General features: G+C 39.9%; 1 protein-coding gene across 1 annotated transcript in view; it reads left to right on the forward strand.

The window, feature by feature from the left end:
- The window catches only part of LOC137160862 (uncharacterized), a 65126-nt gene that overhangs the window by 1177 nt on the left and 51560 nt on the right, over positions 1 to 12389 (forward strand). Inside the window, exons 2-3 of the mRNA XM_067559788.1 lie at positions 1855 to 1986; positions 3524 to 3634. Of these exons, the coding sequence (XP_067415889.1) occupies positions 1855 to 1986; positions 3524 to 3634 (243 nt within the window). The remainder of the gene's footprint in view (positions 1 to 1854; positions 1987 to 3523; positions 3635 to 12389) is intronic.

Here is a 12389-nt window from a genome sequence, read left to right on the forward strand (position 1 = left end):
ATGTTGGGCTGTATTTAGAAATGGATAGAGAATAATACTGAAAATATAATGCTATTCTATACACCAATTATACACCCTCTCATTGAATACTTTGTTCATTTTGGTCACCCTACTTCAAAATGGGTATATAAGGAATCCAGACAGTACAGAGAAGACCAGCAAAGACTACTAGAGCCACAGAAAGACTTCTGTATAGCAAGAACTTTAAATGATTAAGACTATTCAGTTAAGAAAGGAGACAAGAAAGAAGTGACGTTGTTTAAAGAAGATCAGTTGGGCACTCCTGTTTGCCCTTTCATAATAAAACAACAAGGAGACACCCTAGTAAATAAAATAAAACAATTTTTAAAAAATTATAAAAGGAAATATTGTTCTACACAATGCAGAACTAACCTGTGAAACTCACTGCCACAAGATATTACTGAGAGAAAGAATTTAAGACTTAAGAAAATTTGACATTTGCTTGTATAATAAGAATAGCCATGTGCGCTCTGCAAAACTCTCCTGGAACATTTTCATACAGCTCAATGGAGTTATTCTTTGCTAAGCAACAGTCACCCTAAACATATCCTACCAAAGCCCGTAAGTGTGCCTTGAGGAAAAGATGTCATATACATGTCAGGTCAGTTTTTGTTGCTTGTTACCTGAAACACAGCTATTGGCAACGTGATTAGTACTTTATACAAGATATCCATTCAAGAGCATTGACAGGTAGCCAACAACCACAAGTAGTTTCTGTTTCTCAGTTCACATTACTTTAGCTGGCAGCCTAAATGAGGAAGCAGCTGGGAATGCACAAAAATGGCATTGGAACTCTTGCAGCTTCTGTAACTAGTTTAATTAGGGTGTCTTCACACATAAAATAGCTCTCTTTGATCAATAAAACCTGCAAAAATTCAAGTTTTGAGAAACCTTGTGCTAAATCTCCAGTCTTCTCCTTTACAAAGTCAGTAAAGATTAAAGTAAATTATGATTGAAACAGCTTTGTTCCGGTTTCTGTCATTCAGATTATGAATATGAGTTGTCAAACATCATTATTTACTATGGAGAATTTATTGAATCTTCTCCTGTAGTCACAGGATAAGTTAAATATATTTGGATGAACTTGCTAGTATTTGTATTACACAGACGTACTGCTCTTTAATGGACAGAATCAGAATTGCACAGGTGTGCGTCTGGTACAGCTAACAGATTGCCTTTTAAATAGATGGTAGAAAGGTGTGGTTTTGGAGTGGGTCCTTCCAAGTTCCCTCTCTGCTGTTGCCGTGATATTCCAGTGTCATGACAACAATGAAGTCCTAGGAGACCATGGATTTGTGACCGAAAAGTGCAAAACAAATTCTTGAACCAAATACCATCTAAACTCTGCTCATCCACATCTGCAACAAAGCCCAAATGACAAGCATGGAGTAGATTTTTTTTTTTTGGCTTAACTGTGCCTGATTCTGTAGGCTTTATACCTCAAGAGAAACAAAGATGCTTTTCTTGAGTGGGCTTAAAGATTGGAGTTTCTCATATGCTCCCTGGCTAGACAATAACTAATGTATACCTTCCTGCCCCTGCATGATCAGATTACTTGTCCTGGGCAAAAATAATCTGTGCAAGGGCCCTGGCGCCATTTCTAGCCAGAATTCATATTCATTAACTTTACATCATTAACCATTTTGGAGACAAAACGAGAATTTGGCTCTAAATTTAATCAAAAAGGCTGATCATTGCCCATCAGTTAGATTGGCTAATCCCAAAGTTTCCCCATTTAACATTTTGAGATGTCACGCTATGCAGCATCTCCAATCTGGGCCATGAAAATGAAGATTAAGTATAGAAAATGACTGCCCTTTTGTCTTACTCCAGGTTAACGACTACATCACTGTGAGGATTGCAGGGCGCTTTGCTATTAGCTTGGTTTACAAGTGGCAACATGAAAGTGTGCGGTTGTCTTTGTCACCACTACAGTGTGTGGCTCTTCCACACTTAGAAGAACTGGTATGTTGCAACTGCTATGCAATCAAAGGCCATTAAAAATGTTAGTCAGTCTACAGCCTCTGAGACTGAAGAGTTTTCTCTGAGTCACTAAGCCTTTTAATATTAACACTTTCACCCTTGCAGTCCCTGCTAATATGTATGGATAAATATAATTCTACTAGGAGCCTCTCTTTATTAGCAGTCTACCTCTGACTTCAATAGAGATGCACGCTGATTCAATTACAGGAAGAAATCTGGTGAATTCATAAATGCAGCCACTCAGCCTTAAATATCTATTTTGCAGTTGAGTTAATATCAGATTCTAAGCATCTTTCAGATCGTTTTAGAAATTAACCCTTTTTTGCCATATGTGAACAAACAATAGTTAAAAATTGCACCCAAAAAAAATGTAATTTTGACTCATTTAACAACTCAACTAGCTTGACTGTTTTTTAGAAAAAACATTTATTTTAGAAAAAATCCATGTACGTTAGCACTTAATAGGGCTTTATTATCAGCAAACACAGCATAAATACAATGATCAACAGTTTGTTCTTTGGGGCAGAGACTGTCACTTACTAATGTTGATATATGTATTTGTATCACAGTACTGCCTAAAGATCCCAGTCAGAGGGTCGGGGCCTCATTTTGCATACACACAGACAAGGAAAAGGTGCATTTTTACAGCACCTAACACAGTCCGACCTTAATTCTGATTGCAGCATGTCTACACTGCATTATGAACCTGAATCTCTGGGACTTGGGCTTGTGCACTTGGTGGATACATCTACACTGCAATAACTAAATAAAAATCCCACAGCCGTGAGTTTCAGAGACCAGGCCAACTGACTCACAAGGGCTCTCACTAGATTGCTAAAAATAGCAGTGTAGATGCTCCCACTTGTGCTGGAGCTTGGGCTCTGAGACCCCCTCGCTGGGTTTCAGAGTCTGAACACCAGCCCAAGCAGTAATGTCTACATTGCTATTTTTAGACCCATAGTGGCAGTCTCAGTCAGCAGAACTGGGCTCTGAAACTTGCTGTCACAGGTGTTTAGTTTTTGTTGGTTTTTTGTTTTGGGGTTTGTTTGTTTTTTTTGCAGTGTAGACATACTCAAAGTTTCCAAGCCCATGCTTGAGTGTCTACATTACATTGTAAACCTGAGCTGACTGTTGCTGGATCCTCGTCTCACAGCCGTGCTAACATCCATACTGCACTACACGGAACTTCTGACTCAAGTCTGCATCTTGAGCTGCAGCCACACACTACAAAATGACAGGCTTGGACCTGAGTCACATTGAGATTCGGGCTCTGACCCAACTTCCTACCGGAGTCCGAGGACCTGGGTCAGGAGTGCTTGCTTACCTGAGTCAGACTGATTTGTGTGTGGACAGAAGGGAGGCTTGGGCTCAAACCTGAGTCAGAGTTCAGGCGTAGTGTGCAGTGTAGACATACTATTGATGCTACTGTAATACAAATAATAAATACTTTGTGTTCATCTAGCCCTTAATAATTGTGTAACATATCAAAAAGGTGTTTTTTTTTCTCTTTCTTCTCCAGGGCCAGATACTCACCAGAGTTAAACTTTCATCCAAATCAGCTAAAGAATTATTTAAAGTAAACAGGAAAAAATTGGGAGAGAAGGAAACAAAGAAGATGCTAAAGAAAGAAGTAAGCAGCAATCAAAAACTCAGTATTAAGACAGCTAACAATCTTACTGGAATATTTTTGCATCTCTTCCTTTTCTAACAATTGCTGGCTTGCAGCTGTGTTTAAATCCTTCCCACACAACCATCTTGACACTGAAACTGAGATATTCCTCCCCAGTTTGTGCAAATTGACTTCACTGGAGCTCTGCTGATTTACACCAGCTAACGATCTGCCCCATGGCCTATTATGGGAGTGTCCCTTACTACGTATTTGTACAATAACTAGGACAATAGGCCCAATTTCCGCTTGGCTTTTTTTGGGTGCTGCTATGACACAAATAATAGTCTATTAATGATTAATCTATTACCTGATAACCCTCATTGATAATAAGGTCCAGTTGAGTACGTCATCCCATCCATAGCTACAACGACCATTTTAACATGTTTCGATATTCACTCTTGCCGAGAGGCACTGACTGAGCATTAGTACGAAATACCTAGACTCTACAGGTTAGAGTCCTGGGAGAGTGGACTCCACCCTTCTGTGGTAGATAACCCATGGGGCAGTGGGAGCTAATGCTCATGCAGTGGAAATAATCCGGGGGCTGATCTGTTTCTGCCCCTACGTGACATCCTTGCAAGCTGCATCGAGGTGAAAGCAGGACCAGGAAGGGCTGGCATAGCTGCTGCAATGCCTAGGATGAGGCCAGGGAGCAGATAGGAAAACGCTACCCCTGCCGAGGCTCAGTAGCTCCCCTCACTCCTCCTCCTACTCCTGACACTCTGACCTCCAGCTGCTCCCTATGCAGAATGCCGCTGTTCTGCACCCCCCATTCAAAGCACGCTTCTGGCCACCTCTGCAATAAACTGAGGTTCATGCAGTTTACTGGGGGGATTCTGTGTATGAGAGTTTAAAAAATTAAGTTCTGTCTCTTCTTGGTGGACATTAAAAGATCACATTGTGCTTTCTGAAAGAGGAGAGGGTTCCCCTAGTGTCCTGATCAAAACTCCCCCGCTCCTTGTTTTTGTGCAGAATGAAGTGTGCAAGTTGTCCACCTGGCTTGACCATCCATTCAAAATGCCCATGTTACTCTATATAAATGTCTAAAACACTCCACTGAACTCAGGCTGATAGGTAATCTTTGTATCATAAAATGTGTTATCATGATCAGGGGATTCACAAGTGAAGGGAGTTACAGAGTCAAAGCTGGAAAAGCAAAAACCAAACAACCAACCCCCAAACAGATTTTTGCTTAGTGCTTACTTCCCTCCATTTATATTCCATTTTGTATAAAACATTTACCTTGAAAAGTTCAAAAAATGTATTTTGAGAGAGATGGGAGCCAGGTAAATGTGTACATCGATATTTAAAAAAGAAAAACAAAGAGCTACCCCCAATCATTCTGGGGAGTTATATTAACCTGACGTTTATTAAGCAACATTCTAAGATAGAGGCTGAGGGATGGAACCTTGTTCCTTCTAACTTTGTTGAGGGCAATGTCCATTATAATAATATCTCTATCCCTCAGGAGTCCCTGTCAGATTGCCATTTGAAATGCTACCAGAATAAGACCTCCAGAGAGTTGACAGCAATGTAAATGAAGCATGGAGGGGAATGGAGAACTTGAGCCCCTTTCCAAAACAGAACTGGGGGAAGATGAAGCCCGGGAAGGAGGTCTCTACATATTGCTGCCAGTGAAACAGGAAAAGTCATTGCCCAGAGGCATCAGCTGCAATGGAATAGGGAGCATTTGTGCAGAATAAGTAGGTCCCCTCCAGGTCATTTACCACCTAGAACAGGAGTCCAAAATGTTCAGCAGACTTCTCTGCCTCAGAACGGAGTCTGTGCCAGTCACAGAGTTTGGATTTACCTCTTCTTGCCCACTCCTTACCTCACCACCGAACTGTGTGGAAGAGGATTTGACTCTAAATAGCCTGGTGTTGTAAATACCAGCTACAGAAAAAGCTTTGTAAAAAAGAAGCTACAGACAAGAGAGACAAAGTATCCTGATACAGATCTACCCCAGTTGACACAAGGGGGGCAGAGGTGCAAACTGCACCAAAGGAGGGATTTGCCCATGAAGGGGTTAAGATGGCAGTTTCACCACTGTCTTTTCCAGGGGCAACTTTAATATGCTTTTGGTGCTCCACGTGCAGAGGCTCTGAATCAGCCCATCTGCAGATAGCCTGGCCAGCCCCATAGTGGCAGAGTGGGGATTAGAGGAGCATCTTGCCTCTCTTCCTCTACCAGACTTTCCACCACCATAAATATTGTGTACAATCAACGTCAAATCAAGAATATTATTTCTCAATGTCAGATTATTTTTTTAAACCCTGGTGCAGCAAAATGAGATTTGCATACATCAAAATACCAGTCAGTGGCTGAGCAGTTAGTGACACTTTAAGCATTTGAACTTGCTTTTTCGTCATATGTTAAACAGGAAAACGGCAAAAGAATTAAACTTTATTCTCAGGTTGAAGTAGGTCATTTGCCATTTTTATCTTCACTAAAATGATCCTTTCCCTTAATTTTAACATCAAAAGGGCCTCCCAATGTTTAGATTTTCTAAATTCAACTTAACGTATTTACAGTATTCCTTCCCATTCCCCCAAAAGAAAACAAAATAGCTATTACCCTTTTTACAGCTAAAATTGGGCTAATTTTTCCAATTGTCATAATTAAAGACAACACACCGAAAAGCCTAATAAAATTAATGAATGCTTAAGTGCCACACTGCAGAAAGCCATGAATCAGCAGTGATTAAAACTTCTTATTTAGACTTCTTTCAAGCCATTGAGACATATACATGACTTCTAAATGGTAGAATATTCTTTTGTATTTAAAATGGGTCACATTAGAGACTTCTTTGTCATTAGTTTACATTTTTCATGGTGGTTTTCCTCCCTATCTATAGTTCTCATGTGCTATACACAGTCTTTTTTACCTAGGGTAGGGTATTAAAAGATACAACACGTCTCACTGATGACAGTGCCTTTAACAACAATTGCTGTTTCAAAGTTTTTGATGTTAGGAAACATACCGTAGTGAAAGATAAATAAGACCAGATCTAATACCAATCCCTGCTGTCACCAGGTGTTGGCTGCGCGTGTGTTCTCTGTGTGTGCTGCATTGGCTCTGGCCAGGTAGCCAGTACAGCAGACTTCAATTGAAGTGCCCAGTAAATCCACAGACTTTGTTTCAGTAGCCAGGTTTATTGCCGATGAAGCACAGTGCTAGCTCCCTGTAGACTCTATAGTTACAGTAGGATTTGTATGCCCGTGACAATGGACACTGCTCAGTGAATGGCGGGACTTTCCATTCCCCCCTCGGCTGGACAAAGACACTCCCTTTGACACCTTCTTTTATACACTGATACAAACAAATTATGTACTATCCCTCTGACATGATCTGATGCCACCCTTTCCCTTGTACACCAAAACATCTCTAACTATCATACTGTCATCCTGACCTTATCTAAAAGAGGGGTCAGCGTGTTCTTGTTATCTTTGGGGAGTGTACTTGTACCATGGTTGGCATTGGGTGTTTTGGTTCCACCTTTCTGGAATGAATGTGCTTGCGTGCATGTTCTGTGCCTAGTACTTCTTTAGAAATGTGTATTTTTGCAATACCAGCTCTGTTCGTCCCAGATTCTGTGCACTTGCCAGCAGGTTCACAGCCTTACTTCTGCTAGCTTTGCTTTATAACATCAGGGCCCAACTACTACTTTAGCTCAGGCCTTATACCCGGCCGGTTATACTAGGCCACATGTCTCAGGCTGTCACTTTCTTCTACACTTGCAATTTAATATTTCACTTGTTCTATTACTGTATTTAGTCTGCTATTAGCAGAAATTAATTTCCTGAAATTTCAAGTAATTTGGACAAGCTGTTGCTTAATTCAGTACTCAGAAGAGATTAGTATTAAATGTGTTTGAAAACATTTCCAATTTTTTTTCGCCATAGCTTATCTCAAAAATGGTTTGTCACAGAAACTTTAAATGAGATTTATTTGAAAGATCTGAGTTAAAATCTAATGTACAGGACCATTTCTGAAATGGGGAAAGGCATATTTGCAAATGCATTTATTGGCAAACTAGGAATCTCACATTAGTCTGGTGGAATCCGGAGCATTTTTAAAGAGCGCAAAATGCCTGGGTACAGCATAAGGTTTCATTTCTTTAAAAAGTGTGAAGATAACTTTCAACATGTAAACTAACATGGGAGTTTTGCCATGCTGATTCTTGTTTTTTGCAGGAAATTAGTGAGACCAAAATAAGTTATATGGAACTCAATGTATAATGGAAAATAAGTTTCAACCTTCACTAAAGAGATACTACCAAACCTCCATAATAATAGAGGAGAGTCCTGCAATTATGGAATGAAATAGTGCTATACTCTACTATGACCTATTTTAAAAATGTTTTTTAAAATAACCTTTGTTTGGATCACTCTGAATCATGAAAAACCCAAAAATGCAAAAGTTTTATTTTTTTAATATATAAAAGGGCATCCTCTGGGGAATTCATCTTATGTTATTTTTGGGACCTAGGATAAAATTGTCAAAGGTGCGTAAGTGACTTAACAGCCTAAATCTCCTTTTCAAAAGTGATTTAAGAGCCTAAGTCCCAGTGAGACTCAGGCCTTAAAGCACAGATCCTCAAATATATTTAGGTGCTTAGCTCTCATTTAAATAGAGGAGAATACATTTGAGGATCTGGGTGCTTAAGTCACTTCTAAAAATGGGACTTAGGTGCTTTTGAAAATTTTATCCCTGAGCACAATTGTGTTATGTGTGGTGCTAGTCAATTTCAGGTTTGGCTTTAGCCAGCTACTGGGCTTACGGACATCACCCTTACAGATTGCTTTTGGTTTTATTGAAAAAAAGCTTTTTCTGTATTTTGAATTTGTGTTGCTAAGCAATTTATGCAAATAACTTTGGTGCATTTTTAGCAAGTCAGCTAAGTACAGTAGGAGTTATATTAAATGGGTGAAGCTCTTCATGACTGTATGTATTTCCAATTAGCTTACAAAGTGAGCCATTAGACACTCATAAAAATTATACTTTACGCTTCCTGTCTCTAAATTGGTAGATGTTATATGGGTTTCTCGGCAATGCTTAACCACTGTACGAAAAAAGCACTCGCACTCAATCTGTTTTGTGCTTTAAATCTCTATATTGTTTTTGGAAGCAACAATTCAAACTTAGAGATAAATACAATGCCTCATTACCACCTTGCTCAGAAAGCTATTTTGCAATCTGTTCTACTTTGAAGGATGCGTCATGTGGGTAACACCCATTAACAATTAACATTAATACTCACTTTCCCACTGATGGGAGAATACACCTTTCATTGTGACGGTTTCTACACTACACAACTTAACCAGTAACATAAAGACAGCTGCAGTGTAAATACTTACATTGCACTAGTTATGCTATTCCTCATGTAGTTTTACCCATATCCATAGAAGCGCTATACTACACTACTGCAATTGCATCATGCTCTGGGTATCTATCCTGCGGTTCCCAGCACAACTCACTGAAGCAGTGCCATTTGAGAGATTTTGAAAGACTGTCTGGAGCAGAGGGGAACTATGGGAAAAAAAGGTCACACTTCCATAAATTCTCTTCAAGAACTCTCCATTAGACCCTAGGTATCAGTGTAATTTTAAGATCTCTTTTCAAAATGGAGGCAAGGATGAACATTTAAGCCCTCACTCCTAGCTCAGCAATGTTTTATGTTTCATTGCATCTGAATCAGCTGCCTTGTAAGATCTCACTCTGATACCGGGTTAATTCAACTCCAGCTTTGTTGTGTCTGTTTATAACATGTCTTCTTCAGCCTCATGGCTTCTCAGACAGTACTCCAGGAGGTGTCATTTCCAAACAGTTCCCCCCAGGAAATAGTATGCTGTCTGAAAGTGTCTGCTAGCACTTTCATATTGTTACATCCCTTCTCTTTTAAAGAAAGCTGTTAAACACCCCAGCAAAAACTGATAATCTAATGTATTCCTTTCAGAGGCTGACCGTTCTTGCGGTTACTGTGTTCATCACCTCATCAGTCTGTCTAGCTATACACTGGTACAACTTGGAAGTTCATCACACAAAATCCTTCAGATGAGCAGGTGTTATAAACAGTCCACCCACCTCTACTACAATATAGTTCATTCCTGCTTCCCTAGTGCTGTCTTTAAGTCAACCATAATCTCTAGGCTTGGAGTTGCTGGGGTCTGTCAAAACACCCTCTTCCTTCTGTCCTTCCTCTGGCATACCCCTGACACTGTTTGCTTTCTAACAAATGTGGCTCAGGATTCTTCTGCTGTAGAACCCTAAAACATATTGTCCATGCTGGTTTTAGAGATTTCTTTTATTTTCCTGAGGTGCCTACGGTTTTGCCTCACTATCTGTCCATTTGCACTTGATAGGATCTTTGGTTTCCTGGTTGCACCACTGTAGCTTTGTGCCAGAGCTTTATCCTGTTTTGTTAATGGTTGTATATGCACTTTATCGCTTGGCTCCAGATCTTGCAGACGTTGTAGTAAAATGCTTGTCTTTTTTGTTGATTTCTCCATATTCGCCAAGTGAAGTACCTGAAGACCCAGAGTCTAATAATCTTTCACTTGTTGACAAAAGTATCTTAGTTCTCCAGCTCATCAATCTTTGTGCTGGACTAGAATTTAGGCGTTACAAGGGAGTATTTCTATGATCTACTAATGCTAAATATTAGTCAGCCTCTGATGTTTTTGCTTTTTTCCCCCCAACAGTTTCTAATCATTTTTACTGGTGATTCCACTTTGCCATTGCTTTGAGGATACCCCAGTGAAGGTGTTAGGTGACCAAAATTCCACTCCTTACTGAACTTCTAGAACTCTCCTGAAACAAACTGAGGTCTGTTATCGGAACATACACTCCCAAGTTTCCTGCACGGTGTAGTGTGCTTTTATCTTCTACATGACCATTCTTGATCTTGTGTCTCAGAAATAGTCTATCTCCCAGAAACTGAAAAAATAATCTACGATGATCATGTATCCGTTGTTTCTAAAGGTAAACAAATCTATTCCCATATTTGCGTATGGTCTTTCTGGAACTTTATGTTGCCACAGGGTCTCTTTCGGTTGAGAGTTTTCTCAGGATATGCACACATCACACTTTTTAATGAATACCCATTATTGTTCATTCATTCCCGGTCAGTACATAGTCCTTCTGGCTCACCTTAAGCAACCTTCTATTCCCAGATGTGACAAATGAACTTTATTCATAATCTCATTCCTAACAGCTCCTAGAATAACTGCTCTTTCTCCCTGAAATATAATGCCATTCTGTACATATAACTCATCCCTGATCTGAAAAAATGGTGTTCTCTCTTTGGGTACTTAATCTTTTGTCATTGACCAACCTTGTAGGATCATGAGTTTCAATGTCTGCAGCATTCTGTCATGCTCTGTACCTATATCTCTCTCTCAGCCTCTCTTCCAAAATAGGTAAGTACTGTACCACATTTATTGTCTCCACCTCAGTCTCGATGGATCCCTCCTTGCTAGGGTCTGGTAGGTAATGCATGGTTTAAGGCACCAAGTCTCTGCCTGGGCAATAATCTGTACATTGTAACTCTGCAGTTGCATCATCATCCACTGTAAACACTTTTGTGCACTGAATAATGGCTTTCAAGACAGTTATGGCAGATTGTACATCCATGGTGCAGCAGTAAGTGTATTGGTGACATTTTTCCATTCCAAAAAGTATTGCTAACAATCTCTTTTTCAATTTGATCATAGACCTTCTCTGTCACAGAGAATGTTCTGCTTGGAAATGCAACAGGTTGTCCCCACAGCAGCATGGTAGTCCCTAAACCCGACTCAGATGCATCACATTGCAGTATCAGGCGTTCTTCTATGATGTCATATTTCAATATGGGAGCCTTCCCAATCATCTCTTTTACTTTCTGGAATACTTGCTCATGCTGGTCTATCCATTCCCATAAGATGTCTCAATGTGTCAGCTCTCTCAGGATCTTGCAGCTGTCAGACAGATGGCTGCAAAACTTAGCTAAATGACCATTTCCAGGAATCTTTGGATTCCTTTAACATTGTTGGGTCTTGGAATTTCTCTAATTGCCCTCACTTTGTCTGGGTCTACTTTCAGGCCTATGGACGTCAACAAAAGTCCAATGTATGCCATTTCAGTTACTCCCAACCTGAGTTTGTCTAAGTTCAATTTAATATTCTTTTATCTGAATCTCTGTAAAAAAAAATTATAGTAATTTGTAGTCATGATCTTGGTGTGCTTGGACTGGATCGCCACCCTCTATCAACACATTGTCTGTTATTGTCTGGGTTTCCATCATGCCCTCCAGTGCTTCAGTCAGTCTGCTCTGGAATACTCCTGGTGCCAGACTGATTCCCATTGGCATCCTTAACCAAATGGAGTTGTGATTCTTCATCCAGTTCAACATGCCAAAATTCATTTTTTATATCATCTACTGTAAAAAGTCTCACTTTAGACAGATATATTAATATGTCCTCAGTTGTAGGCAGAGGGAAATGGTTCTCTTTCAAGATTTGTTTAAAGACTTTGGGTCTATGCATATTCTCAATTTTCCGAATGGCTTTCTTACCACCACAAGACTGCTCATCCAGTCTGCTCTTCTCAACAGGCTGTGTAATGCCACAGTTTTGTAGGCTCTGCAGTTCATCTTTCTGTGGCTGTAGTACTGCAATGGGTACTTTTATTTTTGGCAATTTAACTGGCTTCACACTGGTGTCAATCTCTATTTTATAAT

Source organism: Emydura macquarii, unplaced genomic scaffold, assembly GCF_026122565.2.
Source record: "Emydura macquarii macquarii isolate MOO-44397 ecotype Brisbane River unplaced genomic scaffold, CSIRO-AGI_Emac_v2 contig_2205, whole genome shotgun sequence".
NCBI classification, from domain to species: Eukaryota; Metazoa; Chordata; order Testudines; family Chelidae; genus Emydura; species Emydura macquarii.